A 22,177-nucleotide genomic window follows, 5' to 3' on the forward strand; every position below is an offset into this window, starting at 1 on the left:
ACTCGGAGAGAATGAATTCCTTATTTATAAAAATTTATTAATAATTTAGTTTTGTTCCATTAATGTTCTTTATATTTTTATCCATTTCAATAACAATATTATAAAATTATTTCTTATTTTAATTTTATTTTTAATATAATTTTAATTTTTTAACTTAAAATAAATTGATATTGGTATTAGTTATATTGTTAACACTGGCAAATATAATTGATTTTGACGGTTTTATTTAATTTTAACTAATATTTTATTTAATATATAATTTAACATATATGATAATATTATTGAAATAATATCTCGCGTACTGCTGCTATTAGATTTTTTTAGATAATTTATAATATTAGTGTTGAAAAAGATTAAGATAAAAGGAATATTAATAATTAAAAGATAAGTGTTAGTTAATTCTTATAATTAAGTAAAAACATAATTATATTAGTTTAATTATCATAATAAAATAATATATATTATATATTTTAATTTATTTAAAAATTAAATAAAATTAATTAATAAATAAATATATTTAAAAAATTTTCCTCACATTTTGCCATCATGGATCCTACCTTATCTTATTGAAGCTCTCTGTTTCCTTCTTCTTTTTGAATGATTTAATTCAACCCTGCAAATTTTTCCTTCCTTCTCCATCAATTTTCTTTTCTCTTTGGACGCCTTCTTCTGTTTTTATCAGAGAATCTTTCCGGTAAAATCTCGTAGTAAGAAAAGAAGCGTGCAGTTTTGTTTTTAATGGAATTACAGGAACTATCAATGAATTTATCATTTTCACTGAACTGAGTTCCGTTAACTGATTGCGCAAAACGTTCTAAATTTTGTATTTTCTGCATTCGCACTCAATCTATCTGCGGGCGAAAGGAGGATTTGGACTAAAGGATTGAAGATTCGTAGCGGCAGAAACTGAAAATGATGACATAGAGATTATCAGGTTTAGTCGTTGTAGCAGCTAAGTTTGTTCAAAAGAGGTGCTATTCTTTTCTGGTTTGCTACTTTGTTTTCTTACACTGTACTTTTTTTTCTTGCAGATATATGTATGTGCTATCTGTTAGATAGTAATGGCATTGTCGTCAGCCACCTCGTTGTATCAAGGTTTTAGCACTTTGGATGCATTCATATTTCCAGTATAGTTTGAATTTATAATGTTCATATTTCATTTTTATTCACTCGTTCTACTTACTTCTGTCAGATAGAGGATTGAGGGGTATTGTTTCTGCGTACTCGGGGAAGCCAGGTTATAATAATGTCAAGGTTTGTCTTATATCAAGTGAATTTATTTTAGTGTATTTCCCTGTGAACTTCCCTTCTGATACCGTTTCCAATGTAGGTTTATGAATTTGTTCATATAAATTTGTTCTAAATAAGTGTTTAGGAAGTTTGTTGCCTGTGCAAAGTAAATGATTTACTACACAAGTTTACTGTTGTTTTAGATTACATATGTTTTATCACAAACATGCAAGAATTTATCAATAGACTAATCATCTATGTCTTTTAGCTTTGTATAAGCTACAAAATTTTGTTTCAAAGTTCGCAAAATATGGCTATCTTTTATTTTAGAGCTTTGATTTTTATATGTCACAAATTAGTGTATTCACGCTTTTTTCTGCAGATTTCCTTGACACCTTTGTGCTTCAATGTGAATTATACAGACAGAATTTTTTGGTTCTTTTCCTGCTGGTGTACTGCAAGTCAAGGTTGGTTTGGATAAATCTCTGCGGAGGATTTCTTTATGCCCTTGTATAAAGTGTGAGAGGAAGGATGAACCCTTTGAATATGTGTCTGTTGAGCGTCCTCCCTACTATAGCTATATGGACTCAACATCTGGGAAGCTTGAACCAGCCTCTGGTGCCCGTGCTAGCATTCCTGGAGAGGAGTACTGGCCGGAAGGTACTGCTAGTCGTGTTAGGGCTGCCAGGGCCCCTGAACCAACTGGTAAGTCGTTGGGATCCCCATCTTATGGCAAAAATCCTGGGAGTAGGAGGAAGAAGCATAGAACAAAAGTTGCTGCCCCTGAATCTTCTCCAGTGACTGTAGAATCAAGTGATGAAGAGACTGTTGAACCAAGTGATTTAGTTACTTCTGATGTTGTCGAGGACACAATTGAGGAGCCAAAAGATTCATCATCTGAATACGTTGTATATCAGATGGAACCTGAAGCAGAAGAAGAAAGTGGATATCAATTAGACAAGACAGTTGGACGGCCTCATCCCTTCATTGATCCAGAGGTGAAGAAGCCGATTGAGAAGCCCCTTACTAGTGATGAATTGTGGTGGAACTGGAGAAAGCCAGACAAGGAACAATGGTCTAGATGGCAAAGGAGGCGTCCTGATGTTGAAACGGTTGGTGCAAACATATAAAAAGATACATATACAGCTCCATGTTTATTTGGGACTAGATGCCACTTTGACTAATAGAACATTGACTAATAGAAAAGAATCTTGTGTTGTTATTATTATTATTATTTTTTTCTGAGAAGAAAAGCTTGTGTAGTTATGCTTTAAAAGAGCTCATGGAGATATGCATCCCCATTAGTCCATGTGCTTGCTTGTGCTTAGTCCTGTCTTTTTTTTGTGCTTGTGTGTGTAATCTTGGTTGTATACATGCGTTTGCTGTTCTCTGTATTGTGCTTTGGACTGTTGCGAGCTGGCATGTGTTTGTGTGTGTGCTCAAAAGGAAAAGTGTTTACTTCAAATTTTGTTTACTCTTTTTTTCTTTCTCTCTCCTCGGGGAACCTAGTAATTTGATCTGACCTGAGTGATCAGTGAGGCAGATATTGGGTAGAGAAATTATTTCCAAATTTGTGACTCGGAAGGTTCCTCAAAGACAAGTTTGTGGTTCAAGAGCTGCCCGGTATTGTTTGAATATTAAATATATGTTCTTATATAGTTGTATATTGTGCTAGATATTTACTATCTTTTATATGTCTTCTCCTACAACTTTTATGTGTCAAATAATTTTCATTGCTTATGATCCCCGTATCTCTCTAAAAGATCCCTATAGTTACCTATATATAATGCTTTGCAGCATATAATAAAGCTAAAGAATTTTATTCAATATAGTATCAAAGTGAGGAGTTTAGTGTTTCCAATCCTAATTGTCCCAGTTCTATTTAAATTTAATTTCACAAGTGATATATAAGTCCGTGATTAATCTAGCCATTCAGTCAGAGGGACTTTTGTGTGAGGGAGTATATTGGAACATAAATAACAGATTGAATCTTTGTTATTGACTTGAATTTTTGATATAATTGGTAAGAGTCAATTTTTTCACAGTTATTATATATAGCCTTTAAAACATGTTACCTGAATTTACATCTGAACAATAACAACCTAGATGAACCCATTGTTTGAGTTTGTCCTTTGGTGGTGCTGCACCGTAATGAACTTGCTTTTTATTGTGTCATGCTCGCATGACATTTAAACAATAGCCTGATGCTACTTAAGTTGATTAATTGGACATATATACATATATATCATGTGATTTCAGAAAAAAATATGTTCTATCTTTTCTTTGAGTTTTACAGGTTTTTCTCAAAGCAATGGCCGAGACTGGACAAGTAAAGCTTTATGGTGAACATCCAACACTAACTGAGACTTCTTTGTACCGAGCTAGACGACACCTTTTCAAGGATGAAAGGTATTGTTGGTATCTTCTTAGTTTGTTTCAATTGTAAAATTAGTAAAGAAACATCATACTCTACTTTTCTTTTACTGTATTTTGCATGGGTGGCTAAATGATAATGAGCTCTCATTTAGTATGGTTGTAGTCAACAAGCTATAGTAAAAAGGTTTTTTGGTGATACTGGAGTTACAAAAATGATATGCTTGATGAGATTTCTGTTCTTAGTAGAATCATTTCGAACACTTTTCTTAATGATGATCAGCTTATGAGGTTGTCCTTTTTCAAGAATGACTTTGATTAGTTGTTTATTAAGGAAGAAATTAATTGGAGGCGAAAAAATAAGATGAAGAAGGTGAAGGAGATGCTAACTCTTAAATTCTATGAGACAATAGGATCTCCTGATTCCTTTTCTCTTCATGATTGCTGCTGGCATTCTAAGTCAGATGCTCTCTGGATGTTTCGAGAGAGTTGTGTTTGAGGGTTTCAGGATCGTCCTTGGTAGGATGGAGATTTCCCATCTCTAGTTTGGGGATGATGCAGTTCTTTTTGTTTTAAATATTTAGAACTTAAATCTGCCATAGGCGAGTGAGTTTAAAAAATTAATTTTGTTTTCAATCCGATCAAATTTTCAATTAAATTCGACCCTATTCGAATCAAATTGTACATATTAATTTATTACATATATACACCAAATAGATTACGTGTAATATATTATGTATAATAGAATTGGGTCCGAATGAGTTTATGGCTTCTAAATCTGACCCAGAATCAATTGAAAATTAAACTGTCTGTACATAACTTGATTTGGTTTCTTCAACAAAAGAATCGGGACAAGTTGTGTCAGGATGGTACGGGTTTATCGGGTCACAATTTTCTTGCCATCCTAGTTTTAAGCTGAGATGATTGAGAGTTCTAGCTGATTCAGTTTGTTGTGAAATTCTAGAGTGACTCTTCATTTATCATGGCATCATCTTGGGGGATAATTCTAGGGTTGTTTCCTTCTATGACCATGTTGTGCATAAAAGTTCTAAGGGTCTGGATTGTTTGAAGAGTTCTCTTTTGTAATATCTGATCCCAAAATTTGACTCGAGATTAATTTTAAAATTAAAAAAATATATAAAAATATAATTTTTAAATTTATAAATTTTTATCTAATGTAAAATTAGGAAAAAAAATAGGTGGATGATGAAATTGAAAACAATTTTGGGAAACAAATGTGAAAATTTGGGTTCGAATGGTATTTTTGAAAGAAAAATCGGAAACTGGGAGTCAAAACACAATTAAAGAAAATTGCACCATGTAGAATTGCCCAGTCAGCAGCCCCGACGAACTGAAGCATGCCACGTGGCAAGGGATGCTGACTCAGTGCCACGCGGGAGGCCACGCTGGGAATTCGCGAATCGAACGGCCCGGATGCGTTTCCGCACGCGTGGACGATCTAGATCCGTTCCCTCATCAGGTGCGATCGGACGGTCGCGATGAACGGTTCAGATTCATTCCCTCTTTAAACGTGATTGTACGGACGAGATCTAATCGCGATAAACAGTTCAGATTCATTTTCTTTTTAAATACGATCAGACAATCGAGATCAAACGCGATGAACGACTCAGATTTAAGGAGACGAGTATAAATATCTCGTATCACATCGAGCTCAAACTCTAGCCGTTAGCCCCCATCGGAGAAGAAAAACCAGTCGCCGGAGAAGGGAGCCGCCCGCCGCTATGCCGGAGCCACCTCCGACTACCAAAAAAAATAAAAATTCTCCTATCCGCTCGTAATTTGATTTCGAACACCTCCATGATCAAATCGGAGTAAAAGAAATGGCGGATGAGTCGGAAACCATGGGTAAAGCCCAGTGGCGCCACTGCAGGCAAAACCAAAAATCACCTCCGACGAGCCTTTTCCCGTTTTCTATTTCGTGCGATTTTTTCACTATTGTGTTCACCGTTCTGTTTTCTACAGGTTGATCGAAGAGAAACGTCCAGCCGCGAAGGTGAGCTGGCGGAGCCGCCGCACCGGAAAATTCCGCTGCCGGTAAGTTTTGTTTTTTGACTTTTTTCGGCCAACTGATTCCCTCTAACGAGTTTTCTCACAGGGATGAGTATAAAACTGGCCGAAACCGGCCAAAACTGGCTGAAAACGGCCAGACCGGGGCAAACTGCCGCCACAGGCTGCGGTGCCGTCGTGCCGGAATTTTGAAATTTGCCGCAAAAGATTTTTAACACCAATTTTGAGTTTTTTGGAGGTATTTTTATGTACACGAAGCGTATTTTAATCTCCATAGAAAAATTAAGGAAAGTCGGGGATCACCAGTAGGTGTAACTGAAAGCTCGGTGTTTCGTACACCGATTCGGGTAAGAATTTCTCGTCCTATTCTCTATTATGGAATTGAAGTTTAATTATCAATAATACGGTATTTTGTATAATTTAAAAAATTTCGAAAATTAATTACAGGTTACTAATAGAGGCAGAACCGGTTATTTATTATTGTTTGTCCTGTTTAACCGATTGTTTGATTTTACAGTTTTAAATGCATGATAATATACTGAAATTGGTAAAATAATTCAGTTGTGTTTTCCTTAATGCATGTATTGTTTGTTTTGCGTTGATTTACGGTTAAATTGTGAAACTGAAAATTAAATGTAAATAAAAAATTGATTGGTTAAGTGAATGAATGAATGGTAGATTTACTGGATATCCTGAGAGATGGTGGACAGACCAGGTATATAGGGAATCCTACCGTGAACGTCGCCTCATACCAGACAGGGTATCGAGAATTTGTATTTTTGGCGTTCATACCAGATGAGATATAGGGACGGTCCGTTTCACCCTCATACCGGACGGGGTATTGAGGGATGGTATCTTTGGCGCTCATACCGGACGGGGTATGGGGACGACCGGTTAGTTGACAAGGTTGGATGTTGGTTCACGCGTAGTAGGACATCCTTATGGACCCTCATGGATACCAGTAGGCAAATAAAAAGGGAAAGTTGTTATTTTTACGTACTTGAATACGAGATTATGATGTTGTTAAGTTATTATCTTTATAAGTCAGTTTTAAAAATCTTGCAACGGTAAGTATGCAATAAATAGTTTTACTTATAATAAATGAATTTACTTAAATTAAGAGGTTTATTGGTTATTTTTATGATTTTTACCAACCTTCATTTTCTGTATCGATGAGTAGTGTGATATTTTTATTAGAGTAGTGTAATTCACCCATTTATTAACTATTTTAGATCAAGAGAATCAAGATTCAGATCTCGATCAATTAGAGAGTTGTGAATAATTCACCACTCGAACTCCTTCAAAAGTTAGTGAAGGTCGTCCTAATATGCTCAGTTGTTTACTTTTCGTTTATTTCTTTAATTTTCGTTTATTCTTTTAGAAGGGACATTCCCGTAATCCTATTGGGTATTTTAAGTTATTGTGTAAGGAATGTAAATCCTAACTCTATTTTTCCGTTTCCGCATTCAATTTATATATTTATTTTTTTTTTAAGTTTCGGGTCGTTACATCTTTTCTCCTTAGAGTGTCGGTTTGCTCCTGCTCATTCTTGTTTGTCTAACATTTTCCTATACTAATTTATTTCTGTTTAACATACGTAGGGGTATGGTTGAGAGTATGGAGAAGATGCCGAGAAACTTTTTATGGTCGAGCAAGTCCATGAAAAACCATTTAGTTAATTGGGAGAGGTGTTGCATGTCCGAAGCTCGTTGGGGTCTTGGTATTTGGAACCTCTATTTAAAAATACATCTTTTTTTTACCAAGTTATCATGGTGGCTTCCTATAGACCTAATTCTTTATGGCTTAGGGTTATAAGAGCAAGTTTGATCTATACCATAATAGATGGGGTTGCAAGGTTAGTGTCTTGAGTACACATAGGAGTCCCTGGAAGGCTATGTCTAGCCTTTGTGCTTCTCTTTTTACCCCTACTCATGTTAAGATGGGTGATGGTTCTAGGTTTGTTTTTTCGGAGAACCCTTCGCTTGAAAATACCCATTTGGCATCTTGCTTCACTGACTTATTATTTCTGAAATCAACTCCTCCAAATCGTCTTTAATGGATCAAGATGATAGTTCTTATTTGTGGGATTTGTATTTCTTCAGAAACCTTAATGATCGGTAAGCATCTGTATGATCTCTTTAATCGAGCTTCGGTTGAGTCTGTAGTACTTTCTAACTTCTCTGACCATAGAATATGGTCTTTGAATTACTTGGGGTTTTTCCTTTCAAGTCTTACCTTGGCTTTTTGACTCATAACCGTGCCACCCATAATGATGCTTTCTGCAAATGCTTGTGGAAGGTCCCCTCTGCTTTTAAGGTTAAAGTTTTTGCTTTTATTGCTATTCTTGGGCAGACTTAATACTGATAATGTGCTTCGAGCTTGCAGACCGAACCGCGCTTTGTAGGGGGTTTGTGTGATGTGGTTTTTTTTTTAAATAAAAGTGTGAGGAATGGGTTTGTGTGATGTGTTTTAGAGTTGATGTAATCATTTTTTTCTTCAGTGAAATGTAGCTTGGTGTCTATGGAATGGGGCTTTCGGTACTTTATTTGTCTCTTGGGTTTCCCTTGGTACAATCAGTGGTTTCCTCTTTAATGCTCTTTTAGGTATGAGAATTAAGGAAGTTAAAGCTCGTTGATGTTGGTCTTTTCTACTGGAATGTGGATGAGTTGGTTGGAGAGAAACACAGAATTTTTCAAGGATTAATTTCCTCATTTTTGACTCCTTAGGATAAGCTAATTTTTGCAGTTTTTCTGTAGATTAAAGAATATGTTTTCTCTAAGGAGTAATCTTTATCTGTATTGTATAAAGATTTGCTAGCTAGTCTCGTGAGAGATTAATTGGTCTTTCTCTCTCTCTCTCTCTTTTTTCCTTTCTATTCTCTTTTGAGGATATCTAATTCTCCCTAATTTGTACTTTTTTCTCCCCTTAATTAATATATTTCTTTTTCTAATCCCTCTTATCCACCCAAAGAAAAAGCAAATCACAAACATTTCAAGTATTTGAAGTGCATGTCCCGATACCGATCCTCATTGCTGTGAAACTTGATTCAAGTTTTCACCAGTGGAAAAAATTATCCAAATGATGATTAACTATTATGATTATTTAGTATTTTTCATGTATTAAGATATTAAGAAAGTTTGATTAGAATGTACTAAGTTTTGATAAAATTTATTATTGTTATAGTTTCCTAATTTGATTCTTACCGGTGCCCATATGGGGTTAGCAATATATAAAGCAGACAATAACATTTTTGGAGGGAAGAGGTACTTCAGTTTTATGCCTTCTTCTGGTGTCTTTTTCTCTGATCTAGTATTCTTTTGTTATCTCACCTAAATTCCTCTAATTTTTTTTTCACTTTTTATCAATCCCTGAGTTGTTCTGTCACTGCATCACTATGTAAAATCAATTCTCTGTCAATTTTCAATTGCTGCTTGGTCCATTTTGGTTGGTTTTGCTAAATATCTTTGTAGTTGTTAATATTGAATAATTTTCCTGTATTATTGTGGAGATTTTGTGTTGTATGCCTAATGAGATAAATATGGAGCTTCCATTAGAATTTTAGCACACAATTATATCAAATTCAATTGAGTTCAGTCAAATCTAAAATTGAATTTTATCTTAAAATAGAATAAGGGGTTACCAATACATTTTTAACTTGTTCCAAAGACTATTATATTTCCTATTCAAAATCATGATACTTTACATGAGTCATAAGAAAAGTATGGTTAACTTGTTCTTGCCTCTATTTTTTCCTTTCTGTTTCCTGGATTGCATTTCAATTATGATATGATTAATCAATTTGTGACCCTATTTTTCTAGCATTGTCAAATTTTCCTTTTGAACTTAGATAATCTAATCCTTTGCAGGCTTCGTGCTGAACAAGAGAGACTAGAAAGAGATGGTCCAATAGCATATTATTCTGAATGGGTAAAAGGGTGGAAGAAGGATACTTCACGTGAAGCCATTCAAAAACATTTTGAAGAAACTGGTGAAGATGAAAATGCTCAATTACTTGAGATGTTTTGTCATCAGACAGATCGTGAGTACCGCATAATGATGGGAACAGATGTGCGTATTCGTAGAGATCCTTTAGCAATGCGAATGCGAGAGGATCAAATAAAACAAAGTATCTATATTCTAGCTGATATTTCTTTTTTTTTCTTTTGAATATATCCTAGCTGATCTTTATGTTTATTTTCATTTGTTATCATATTTTTGTTTTCTTTTTTTTTTTTGACTTGGGGATAATATCTCTTTTTCGATCTTTCTATGAGTTCTTACGGGTGAGAGAGGTCATAACACCTAGAACCAAAAACTTCAAGGGGAGGGAAGATACCTTTCTACCAGGCTTGATTGAAATAGGAGTTTTCTTGAGTTGAAAGAAAAATTAAGGTTGTTTAAGGAAGATGTTGATTCTAGAAGGTACTGGAGGTGATGGATGGTGGAGGTTTCTTTATTAATTGTCTAGGTTTGTGGTTTGGATTTATATAAAGGAAAAGAGGAAGCTTTAGTAGTGAAGGAAGGTATATGTGACCGAGAATTAAATAGCTCTAGCTCATGCCTAGTTTGTGGCATTCGGTTTCTGATGAACCTTAAGATAGCTGATCCAGAAGAGTTTGGCAAGAAGGTGATTATAAGGTCCTTCACCAACGCTGTGCAAGAATAGGCCGACCAGTGAAGAAATAAAAGCATTCTAAAGTTTAAATTGTGAAATTGCAAAGGAAACAAAAAGGTCCTAGCTAGGGGAAATAGTTGGGTGGGCCTTGTCACAAAATTGAAAAAACTCATTGGGCCAAACTCAAAGTTCGTTATTGTTGAGAAAGAAAATTGGAGGTTTAGGAGTGCCCTAAATAAAACCTGGCTCTTGTTCTAGCACCAGAATTGGCTCGACTATTATTAGGCCTCTTAAAGGAGGAATCTCTTCTGCCGAGGAAACGCACTGCATAATTCATCTCTTTCTTAGGTTACTCATGCAATGTTTGGAGCGCCAGGACTTCTCTCTAATTGGGTGAGGTCTCATATGTGAAATGATTTTGAAGTGGGGTTCGATGATTTCTTCTAACTAGTTGGTGCTTGCAAATGGTTTGTCCTTCTTTAATATCTTCTTTTACCAAGTCCTATGCTTAGGTTAGTGTCTTCACTTATGTACGACTACTACAATATGGACTTCTTGAACAGAAGTCTAAGTTTCAAGGTCTTCATGGCCAGTTGGTGTTGTCAGCGGGTAGGGGTATGGGAAGCCTGGGAGATTTGAATAGTTGGTAAACTATGAGAGGGGACTAGGGCACCAGGGAATGGAGTGACTTCTGAGATTAGTGATCTTCTATTTGTTTATGATGATTTGAAGAGTAATCCTTGGAATGAGAGAGGCTCAATGATGCTGATGTACGAGCCATCACTAAGGGCTCCATTAGGAAATAATGAGTGGTGGGAACCTAGGTTGTTTTTAAGATAAAAGGTTGAGTTGATAAGATGTAATGGCCAAAAGCTTGTGAGGAATTAGAGAGCGTAAATGGTTTGATCTTCTATGTTAGGGGACAATGATCTTTTGTGGGATGAGATCTTTGGATCTCATTGATAGTGGGAGAGCTCAGTTTATCTTTCTTGTGAATTCAAGGAGGAGGCTATATATTATTCTTGTGCTTTTTGAAAGGTCTATGTGAAAGGTGAATGTAGGGATTGACTTATCACGTCAACAGGTGAAAAATTTTTGAATGCCACATGGCCCACGGAGGCCACTTCATCTGGGTGGATTTATGGGTATTATATAAACTACATGTTCATAAGGCTTATAATCATGCATCTCAGAATTTTTAATTAATCTCTTGCATCACATGGGATCTGAGAACAAATGTTGCAATTGGATCAAGTAGTGCACGTTGATTGCCTTTTGTGGTCATGCTAATTGGTGGAACTTTTAGTTTCTTTGAGCCTTGGGGGCCTAAAACAAGAATACCCCTCTTATCCTATTTGTTCATTTTGATAGTGGAAGTCTTCAACAAAATAATTCTTAGGGCTATAGTTACCAACACATATTGAAGGCATACATCCTGTATTTCTTAAGCACTATAGGTTAATGTCATCAGCTATCTTTCCGGTCTTAAGTTGCATTCACACATCTATCCATAACCCAATTCTGGTCAAAACTTTGATTTGTGTTAACAAGCTAATATTGTTGTTCTGCTGGAAATTTGAAGAAAAATTTGTTTCCTTGCATGTTTTGATGCCCATGCTAAAATACTTCTTAGGGCTATAGTTGCTAACACATTATTGAAGGCATACATCCTGTATTTCTATAGGTTAATGTCATCAGCGATCTTTCCGGTCTTGAGTTGCATTCACACATCTATCCATAACGCAATTCTGGTCAAAACTTTGATTTGCTTTAACAAGCTAATTTTATTATTTTGCTGGAAATTTGAAGAAAATTTGTTCCTTGCATGTTTTGATGCCCATGCTATTATGTTAATGTGCTTGATTATCTTTTGTTCTTTCCAGTATGGGGTGGGGATCCAGTTTACCCAACTGTGAACTATATACAAGATCCTAATGAAATAATTGATTATAGAGGACCAGATTTTCATGAACCAACACCCAATATGCTGGCTTATCTGAAGGAGGTTAGCGTTCTTGGTTTTTCTTTTCAGTTTCTTACACTTTGCTCAAAACATTGTAAAAGACAATTATGTGGTGGTTTGGTCGTGGTAATTTATCTATTTGATCACTTTCCTGCAATTATAAATCTGAAACGAAAGTTTTGGTTTCTGCTTGAAACAACATCAAATATTTCTCATATACATGATAAATTTTTGGAGTGTATAAAATAATTGAAGTTCCTTAATTTTAGCGTAGGGAATATTTTACTTTGATTTCAAGGAATAAGTTGTTGGAAAAGAAAGTGTATATATTTTTTCTTTTTGTGTAATGTATAGAATCAAACCTATTTAAGTAGGATCCTATTCTGGTGGAATATCCCATAAACCATGAGATTCCAAAATAGTTAGGTTTCCTTTTACGTAGCTAGAATAACTCTATAGATATTTGTATAATCACTTGTAATATTCAATAAGGATTACAATTTTCTCCTCATGGTATTATCGGTATAGGAAAAAAAATCATAATCTTTCTTTACTAAACCTAGACCGGCCTTTATTGCTGGAATCAGAACAAAATCCTAAAGTCAAAGAATTGGCCTTCATAGCCAGCACTTCCCAAGTCCTGGCCTTCTTTGCTGCATGCAAACAACCGCCAACAGCTAGACGTCAGCCACCCTAAGCCACAAGCCTAGCCGCAACAGCTACTCAACCAGCAGTTGAGCCCAGTCAGACGCGAGCCACGTCCAGCCCCATGCCTAGTGGTAGCAGCTGTACAACCAACCCCTTTCAGTCAGGACAGACACGTGTCTCTACCTGCTTCAGCTGTGTGGTCACTGCTACTTGCCCCTCAAGTTGCTGTGCACGACCTTACTCCACCATGACCAGCCTTCATCGCTGATGGTGTGCAGCTGCGTAGTCCCTTTCTCAATCAACATTCATTGCTGGTAATTCTTACCTACACAAAAGTAACCTAGAAAAACTTTAGAAGTAATAATAGAAACCAATTACCTTGCTCAAACAGGAGAGACTATTAGATCCCAACAATTCAGGAATTGTAAACCATTCAAGCAGCATATAGGCTGAAGGAAAGAACTACCTAAAATGTTCCCAACTTGTTCATACTATATTGAGAGAAAAGGGAAATTCAATCACCTCATGGGCACATGCCCAAAACCAGGTGATCCTCGATTTAAGGCATGAGAGGAAGAAGACTGAATGATTATGGCCTGTTTATAGAACGCCATGATACTGGTTATGGAATTTCAGAACCACTAATATAACTAGATGATGAGGAAGGTCATTGAAAATAATAAAAATTTGAATTCTTATGAAATCTTATATGAAATTGTATTTGAGATCATTTTTCATACAATTTGTCTTTCTCCAAGTTGAACTAAATGTGGATTTGCAGAAGAACTCCACAAACTCGTTTCAAACATAGGCTAAAGATACTTCTCGAAGAGATATTCAGCGTAACCCAAAGTGGAGCAGAAAAACCTAGGCATTGGAAGAAAGAGGGATATTTGACATGATTTCTAAAGAATATATCATTTCTTTATTGTATAGAACCTGCAAACCAAAGCTTGAATTAAGCTTCAAACTAAGTTTGAGCTCAAATATTTGAGCTTGAATAGCAAGACGAAAAGTATTTAGCGCTCATTCCATTGGTTATTTTATGGATGCTCTGACAGTAAAGAAATAGGAGAGTTTTTAAGGGAGTGGAGGAGAGTATTGACAAAATTAGAGAGAGATGGTTTCAGTCCCTTGAGGTGTTGATAATGAAACAAAATAAATCTGCACTCGATAGAGAACCTAGGTGAACTAATTGATATACTAAATAATATGTTAATTCTTTTCGTACATGGGTTTTGCACGCCCTTGGTGCATATAATTAATACACTTCACACTTTTTATTTCAAAAAAAAAAACTTGAGCTTGAATATCTAAATATCCAGTTTGGTTTGGCTCAGTTTTGCTCGTGTCTTCTTTTCAATGATCTAGGTGGACGCAAATAAGAATGGCATTGGCTATACCATGAAAGAAGAATACATAACTGATGTAGGACAAGTGAGGTCCGAAATTAACTTATTTTGCTATAGCATGGAATTAAAGAGAAAGTAGGTAAAAAAATAGAGAAAGAACAGCAAAGTTCATAAGAAAATCGTGGATTGAGGTAAATAAATATAGCAAGGAAAAATTACCGAGAGTAGACTTATATCGATAGAAAGAACATTGTCTAGCCTTCCCCATCTACTTCATGTTCCTGTTTCCAAGCCTAGTACTGCTGCTGAAGAGCTGAAGTAGATTCAATGCAAGGTTCCTTTGGTGGTACTGATGAGTAGGGATATTTATGCCTATTGAATTGGGATGCTACTAAAAGGCCTGCTTCTAAAGGGAGTCTGATCATTCGTTTTCTCTCCTCAATAGGTTATTTTGGTGATTTGGTGCATCCTTATTTGCAGAGGCAGTCTATGGTGGAACGTGCTTGGTGCTAAATATGAGCTTTTGGTTGGGGAATGGATGTCTAAGTTATAAAAGGTCTATTGTACTAGCTTGTGGAGGGATGACATGGCTGTTTTTGTTAGCTTTAAATTCACTAATGGTAATAGGGTGAGATTTTGGGAGGACATGTGGTACGAGGAGCTTGCTTTGAAATCTCAATTCCTCATCATCTATGGCTTAGAAAGATGCAAAGAGCCCAAAGTGACTGATTCTATGGCCAACTAATGATTAGTAGGGTTTTCGATGAACTTATCCTAAGATAGTATAGATTTAGAGAGAAAATAGATGAGAAAATAGAGGAACAGTGGAGTTTTCACACTATTCTCAAAGTCTTCCCACTTATCAAGATTATATCCACACTGAACCAAAAAGTATTTGGGTGCTCTGCATTTGTCCATATACATACCCAACATGGTAGCAAATTAGACCTAAAATCCATTAACTTCATATTTCTGCATTACTCTCCAAATCAAAAAGGCTACAAATATTATTCTCCAACCACCAGAAAAGTTTACACTTGAATGGATGTGACATTCTTTGGAAATAAAACCTATTACCCCAAACATGAAACTCACGGGAAGAATATGAGGGAATACCAACTTTGAAAGAATGACCAACACTAAAGGGACCCTACATGGCTGTCTTTACCTCAACCAAACTTAATACAAAACTTCCAACAATCTCCATGCCAACAACAACTTGGAAGCATTAATTGTAGGAAACACCAATAGCAAACTCAATCTCTTAATGGTCAGCCCGTCCTGCCTACCCAAGAGTCAAATGCAGATACCTCTCACTCACCTCAAGTCATGGATGACAACCAAAACCTTAACAAGGAATTGATTGTCTATACACACAGATGGAACACCAAAAGGGAGGTAGGGCACTTAACACACTTCATCAATGACCAAGAATCTGAACCACCTCAGACTCATGATCACACAGTAAGGAAATTTCTGGTTCTGATGCTATTCCTAGGATGGATGACTTAAACATTTCAATTACTATAAGAAAAGGAGTAAGAACTTGCACAAACTACCCCATTTGCAAGTACATATCTTCTAATGGATTATTTATATCGTACCAGGCTTTTGTATTTACCTTTGACATTGTATAGATTCTTAATTGCATCTAGGAGGCAATCAAGGATCCTGAATGGAAACCAGCAGTTAAAGATGAAATAGAGTACTCGAGAAGAATGACACACTGGTGATTTATGATCTTCCCCTTAGAAAGAAAATTGTTGGTTGTGAGTGAATTTTTACTATAAAGAAGCATTGAGATACTAAAATTCAGGCTCGTTGCAAAAGGATTCATTCAGTCATAAAGAATAGATTATCAAGAAACCTTTACTCTAGTGACCAAATTCAATACTATAAGGGTTCTTTCTATTGCAACAAATTTAAATTGGCCACTATACATCAAACTTAATGTCAAAAATGTATTTCTAAATGGTTCTCGAAAAGAGGTGTACATAAAAATTCCTCCAGGACTTGAAACAGATTTCCACATCAATAAGGTTTGCAAACTGAAAAAAAATCTTTGTATAGCCTAAAACATTCCCCACTGGCTTGGTCAGGGAGGTTCACAAAGTCCATGAGAAAAATCGGGTACATCAGAGGTCAAGTTGACTACTTTTTGTGAAACAATCCCCAAAAAAGAAAATTGCTATTCTCATAGTATGTTGACTACATTATTCTCATGAATGATTATAAAGAGAAATTATTAAGACTTAAGAAGTTTTTGGCAATGGAATCTGAAACAATAGACCGTGGTAATCTTAAATTCTTTCTGGGCATGGAGGTGCAAGATCAAAGAAGGGTATATTCATCTCACAATGTAAGTACACTTGGACGTACTAAAGGGAACTAAAATGCTAGTATGTAAGGCTGCAAATACTCCAATAGACATAATTAAAACGATAGGAAACGAGAAGGGAAGTACACACTAGTGGACAAGGGGAGATATTAGATTCTTGTGGGTAAATTTATATATCTTTCCCACAATAGAGCAGAAATCAGGTTCTCAATTAGTGTCACAAGTCAATTCATGCACAACCGAACTGAGGATCACTTGGAGGTTGTATACAGGATTTTGAGCTACCTCAAGGTGACCCAGGAAGAGGATTACTTTACAAGAAACAAGTCACCTGGGACATTTCTGTTTTTTCTGACATACTGGACAAGAGATATGAAGGATAGAAGATCCACTCTGGGATACTATTCCTATGTTTGCAGGAGCTTAGTTAAATGGAGAAGCAAAAAACAACCTGTTGTTTCTAAAAGTAATGTTGAAACTAAATTTAGAGCCTTATCATTGGAAATTTGTGAAGTTATGTGGATAAGGAGACTCACTGGTGAATTGGGGATAATTACTGGGTATCGACCTATTATGGGATGACTAGACTGTCATTAATATTATAAGAACTCCATGCATCATAACTGGATAAAGTGCATAAAAATTGACTGTTACTTCATTTCATAGAATATTAAAAGTTTTGGTAATTCAAGTGATCTACACGCCTACAAAATCACAGACTGCGAAATTCTCACTAAACCCCTTCGAAGAACCACCTTCGAAGAACTCTGTTGCTAGCTGTGTTTATTCAATATTTACAACTCGACTTGTGAGGGAGTTTAGGATTCTAAATTAGGAAAGTAATAATGATGTGGAATTCTGTGTAATCCTAAATTTGGTTAACTCCTATATAATGAGATTCTCAGTTATTCGATAACCAGATCTTCCAAAATTTCTTACCAAATTCTATCCTTTTCTTACCATAGTAAGGATAGAAAGTTAGGGTTTCTCGGTGTAATCTTTTTCCTATATATTGTTGTATTATTGTTCTTCATAATACAATAGACTAATTCTAAAAAATAATCTCAGAAAATTAGCACGAGTTTTATTAGAGTTAGGAGTCTATTCTTATTAGTATTATTTTTTATTCATATTAGGATTAGTGTTCTTAATTTTACTAGTTTACTATTTGTTAATTTAATTCTATTTAGAAAAAGTTACTTAGATGTTATCATAAATAGTTTTGTATTTCATTTATTGATGATCAAGTATTCAATAATATTTTTGAAGATTTTTCATAATTGATTCTGTGACTCAACCAACTCTTTTTTCTTATGCTTAAGAACCCTATGTGTGATGTTTAGATTTTTCTCCAATTTCTTAATAGGCAATTTAACCTTAATTTTTCTACATTAAGGCATTAATTACATTCTTAACTAAAACTAATTAGGAAAATATCAACATAATGTTTCTAGATGTTAAGCAAATTTAAGATCTACTAAAACTAACTGCTATCTTCTAAATACCAAGATATTATGGTATTTACAAAACTATACTGTTAACAAAAATTTTCATTATGGAACAACTAATGATTGTGGTCCTTATCAAAAAAACAAGCATTATCATCACAAACGTTTATTTTTTCTTTTTTCGATAAAAATCACTAGGCCATTATCTTTTTCTTTTGGACTCAATTTGATTTTTGAAGTACACTAAATGCAAGGAATTTGTACGTTTGCACTGGCCACCATGATTGTTGTCTCATTGTATTAAGTGTGACTTGCTTTTCAGCATGGGAAGATCATCTCAAGGGAGGAGCTTGAGAAGATCATGGCAAAAGAGAAGACTGAACAACTTGAGGTAATGAGATAATGAATATGCCTGAATTTACTCCTTTTTAGCACATATCTGTATGGTTTCATTTGCTATGCTCAGAGGGATTTTTCTTTTTCTTTTTTTTTTCTTTTTTGTTTCTTGTATCCTTAATTAGGTATGTTTTTATTTCTCTGGTTGATCGTTGGACTTCCATTTCCCTATGCTTTACTCGTTGTAAAGTGGTCGTCTCATATACAATCAGTTTTCACGTAAACATTTAGCTAATGTAGATAATAAAAATTTAACCGATTTGCTGCTTACACGCGCTTTTGCATATGCAAGTAAAGTGCATTGAGCTGGGGAAAAGCATTGGCCTTTTGCTGGTAGTTTTTGTATCCAATTGCTTGCTAGAGTTGTAACCATGCTGGATCTTGTTCTCTGTTACGTTTTAGATTACTCTTATTTTTGGGGCTAAGGAACTTTAGTTCATGGGCATATTCTAACTACAAAACTCTTTTCTTTTGGCATGGCAATGTCAATTCTGTAAGATATTATACGCTGAAGTGGTAATATCTTTTATTGGAGAAGGAGAATATGTCATTAAAAGGCACCAAGGAGGTGCCAGCCACAAACAAAATAATTACAAGACATAAATCTACAAGGTTCCCCAAATCTATGTTACCAAGCATAAGACACATATTTAACTATTTTGGGTGTGGAACAAGTGGTCCTGAATCCTTTCTAAAGGAGAGTAAGTGTCCTTAAAAACTCTCATATCCTTTCTTTCCAAATAACCCAAAGAAATGGATACATTAATGAGATTGAGGAATTTCTTTTCAGATCTACAAGTGCACATGCCCAACCAAGCCTAAATTTCTCATATTTACAGAATCCGAAAACTGAAGTCAAACTGAGAAGACCTAGAATAGAATTCCACAATCTTCTAACCTCCTAGCACCATAGAAAATGAGTGGGGGATTCCAACTCGTGAATGAATAAGGGGCAGTAATTGGGCATGGTTTTGCCTCTTCTCCTTTAGTTATCCATGCCTGAAATCACAATATTTTCTTTTTTTGTAGCTAGTTTCTACGGCTGATACTTCTCTTCAGTATAGTTTGATAATTTTTAATACTATGGGATAGGTATTTAGCTTATTTGAGAACTATAAAAATAGATTTATGATTAGTTTATGATTATATTTCTTATTCAACTAGAGACCTTTTATGTTATTATTTTCCTATTCAGGTATTCTAGTCATATTAGGTTATGTAGATACCTTATTGATTTCCCTTTATTGAATTTAGTGCCTGGCAATCTTATAATTGTCTTGTGGCCAATCCCAGGATTGTGGATTAGATTTATCTATATTTTTTTAAGTAAATTTCTCATTGATTTAGAAATTTTGTTTTTTATTTAGTTAGAAATCTAATTGTGTTCTAGTTTTCCTATAAATACATGAGTATTTCATTCCTTTTTTTCAGATGGTGAATAAAAGTTACTGATTTTTCCTCATTGAATTGAGTACCTCACAATCATGTGGTTGTTATTGTAGTGAATTCCTATGATTGTGAATTGAATTTATCCATCTTTTCTTTAAATTTTCTATCTTCCTAGACATATTCTTTACAAGTTGAATATCAAACGGAAAAGAAGTGATTGTTTCTGTTTTCTTAATGCTTTCATAGGAAGAAAAAACGTTATGATGGTTGGGGATGAAACACATATGTACATAAGAAACTTTTAGTAAAACTTTCTGGTCTCCACGTAAAATAATGTAAAATAATGGGGATGAAGCAGTCTTGCTCTCTCCCCATAATTTTTTCCGTTTTGAAATTTTCATTAAGGAAAACGCCATATAGCAAATCTTTTTTCTCCAAAGAGAGGCCTGTTGGTCCAATTTGTTTCTTCCTGTCATGTAATGGTTGCAGATGACAGACATGGATGAAGCAATGGCACAAGCTGTTGACATCGGCGAAAATGAGGTGAGTCCTACACCTCATTTAAAAGCGATTCCTTGTCCATGATTGTTCTTCAGCTCTTGACATTTTCTTTCAACGCGTTTTTGCCACTAGGATGAGGGAGACGATATTGAAGAAGAAGAAGAGGAAAAAATTACTCGAAATTGGAGTGTTCTAAAAAGTACTCCTGAGCTTCGAAAGTCCAAGGTGATTATGTTTATGCCATCCTTCTCGTGTTTCTTTGGTGCGCTTGTAGTTCTTAAGCTTAGATTGTTGAAACGAGCACTAGCATTAACTTTACAAGAATCATGGCTCAGATTTGGATGAGTTACAGTCATAAGAGAGCTACAGAGATCTTATAGTGAAAATTTTAAATTAGGCCTTTTATATTCAGCATATTAAAGTCACAAAAGAATTTGCTAAATCAATAATATTTGTAAACTTGTGGTAGGATACTTTGATTGAAACGTATCATACCCTGGTTGTATTAATGCTCTCTGAGAATCAAGGCAATTTCTACAGTACTATTATTTCAATTTGATATCAGTTTCTTTTTCCTCTACCATTCTTATTCATCTCAAGCTTCTTCATGTCTATTTTTTTTACAGCCTAAACCGAAGAAGAACGACCCAATGTCTCTAGAGGATGCTGTAAAGGATTCAGAAAACTTAACTGATTTTCTCATGGATTTTGAAGAAGACAAGTGATGCTTCTTGTATTTGTGCACGGGCGGAAGGAACTAGCGAGTACTGTCAGCATCACTATTACTAATCTCGTGAGTGAAAATGAACTTCATCAAAAGGAACATGTCGAAAAGAAAAAAAAAATGGAAATTTTGTGCTAGCTGAGAGAATGAATAATTGTGCTACTGTCCATTACATGTTGCATAAAACCCTCAATCTCTTTAGTTATGATTGTACAACCTACTTCAGTTCATTTCATTCTCTCTAACTTCTTGCCATATAATTCCGAGATTTATTTTCATAACAGGAAACATGTTTCTCTCTGCAGAACGGTGATTATTTGATATCTAAGCTCCGATTATTTGCAATTGATAATTGACTGAACATCTTCTTAAGTGACAATAATAGTTTATCTTGGTGAAGAGTCCGAGTATTTCTTTTTTTTTTCTTTTTCCGCAAGGTTCGAAGCCAAGCACGAATTGGTAGGTTATCCTTGCATCTTCTCCACACGAGGTGTTTATTTTTAGGGAGCAAAGAGTGTGTCAAACCTTTAATGGGTCCGATCAGGGGAATAGGAAAATTGCGGGAAAGTTCTCTGCTTTGGGTGCAACGGAAACCACAAACATTTATCTTGAACAGATGAATGCAAATAACAAAAGGAGACTAGGCTAGCAAATCGTGCAGATTTCTAGATTATATGTGGATTCCCTTTTACATGTTTTATTCACGTTTTTCTCATTTTCGATCTGTATATCGTGGGTTTTAAATGGGTCTTCTCTACGATCTTCGTGGTGCTACAATCTTTGTTTATGGGAAGCTCAAATACGCGAAGTTGAGCCTTCATGATTTCCTGTTCATATAGAACAAGCAAGATGTATTCTGATTTCACCAAATAATCTCCATTTTTGGTGTAAAACCATATCAATCTCTCATGGAAAACTAGGGAGGGAAAGAAACTAGAAGTAACTTTTTAAGTTAATAGTAAACATATGTGTTTGACAATCCTTGTTCACCATGATAATTTAATCAACTACGTCTATATATATATATATATATATTATATTATTTGATTTATTTGTATTCTATATTACATAATTGATTATATTTATTTTTAGTTCTAATGAATTACAATGAAATATATATATATTGTATTTATAATGTTTGTTTAATATATAAATTAAACAAAAGAATATTT

General features: G+C 35.0%; 1 protein-coding gene across 6 annotated transcripts; it reads left to right on the forward strand.

Moving 5' to 3' along the window:
* The first annotated feature begins 549 nt into the window (after positions 1–549).
* On the forward strand, positions 550–21,293 carry PTAC12 (plastid transcriptionally active 12). Of its 6 annotated transcripts, none has more exons than XM_088210801.1 (12): positions 551–694; positions 865–951; positions 1,032–1,095; positions 1,193–1,254; positions 1,653–2,342; positions 3,527–3,639; positions 9,498–9,757; positions 12,130–12,251; positions 18,318–18,386; positions 20,270–20,323; positions 20,414–20,506; positions 20,908–21,293. In XM_088210801.1, exons 3-12 carry the CDS (start codon positions 1,062–1,064, stop codon positions 21,004–21,006), a joined length of 1,596 nt encoding a protein of 531 aa, XP_088066927.1. In that variant the 5' UTR covers positions 551–694; positions 865–951; positions 1,032–1,061; the 3' UTR covers positions 21,007–21,293. The 6 variants fall into 6 exon arrangements, with proteins under 6 accessions (XP_088066926.1, XP_088066924.1, XP_088066928.1 ...); XM_088210799.1 differs by having other exon boundaries at positions 865–934; XM_088210800.1 differs by having other exon boundaries at positions 550–951.
* The last annotated feature ends 884 nt before the right edge of the window (positions 21,294–22,177 follow it).

The sequence above is a fragment of the Carica papaya genome, chromosome 9 (assembly GCF_054855325.1).
Source record: "Carica papaya isolate Zhongbai chromosome 9, ASM5485532v1, whole genome shotgun sequence".
Lineage (NCBI taxonomy): Eukaryota > Viridiplantae > Streptophyta > Magnoliopsida > Brassicales > Caricaceae > Carica > Carica papaya.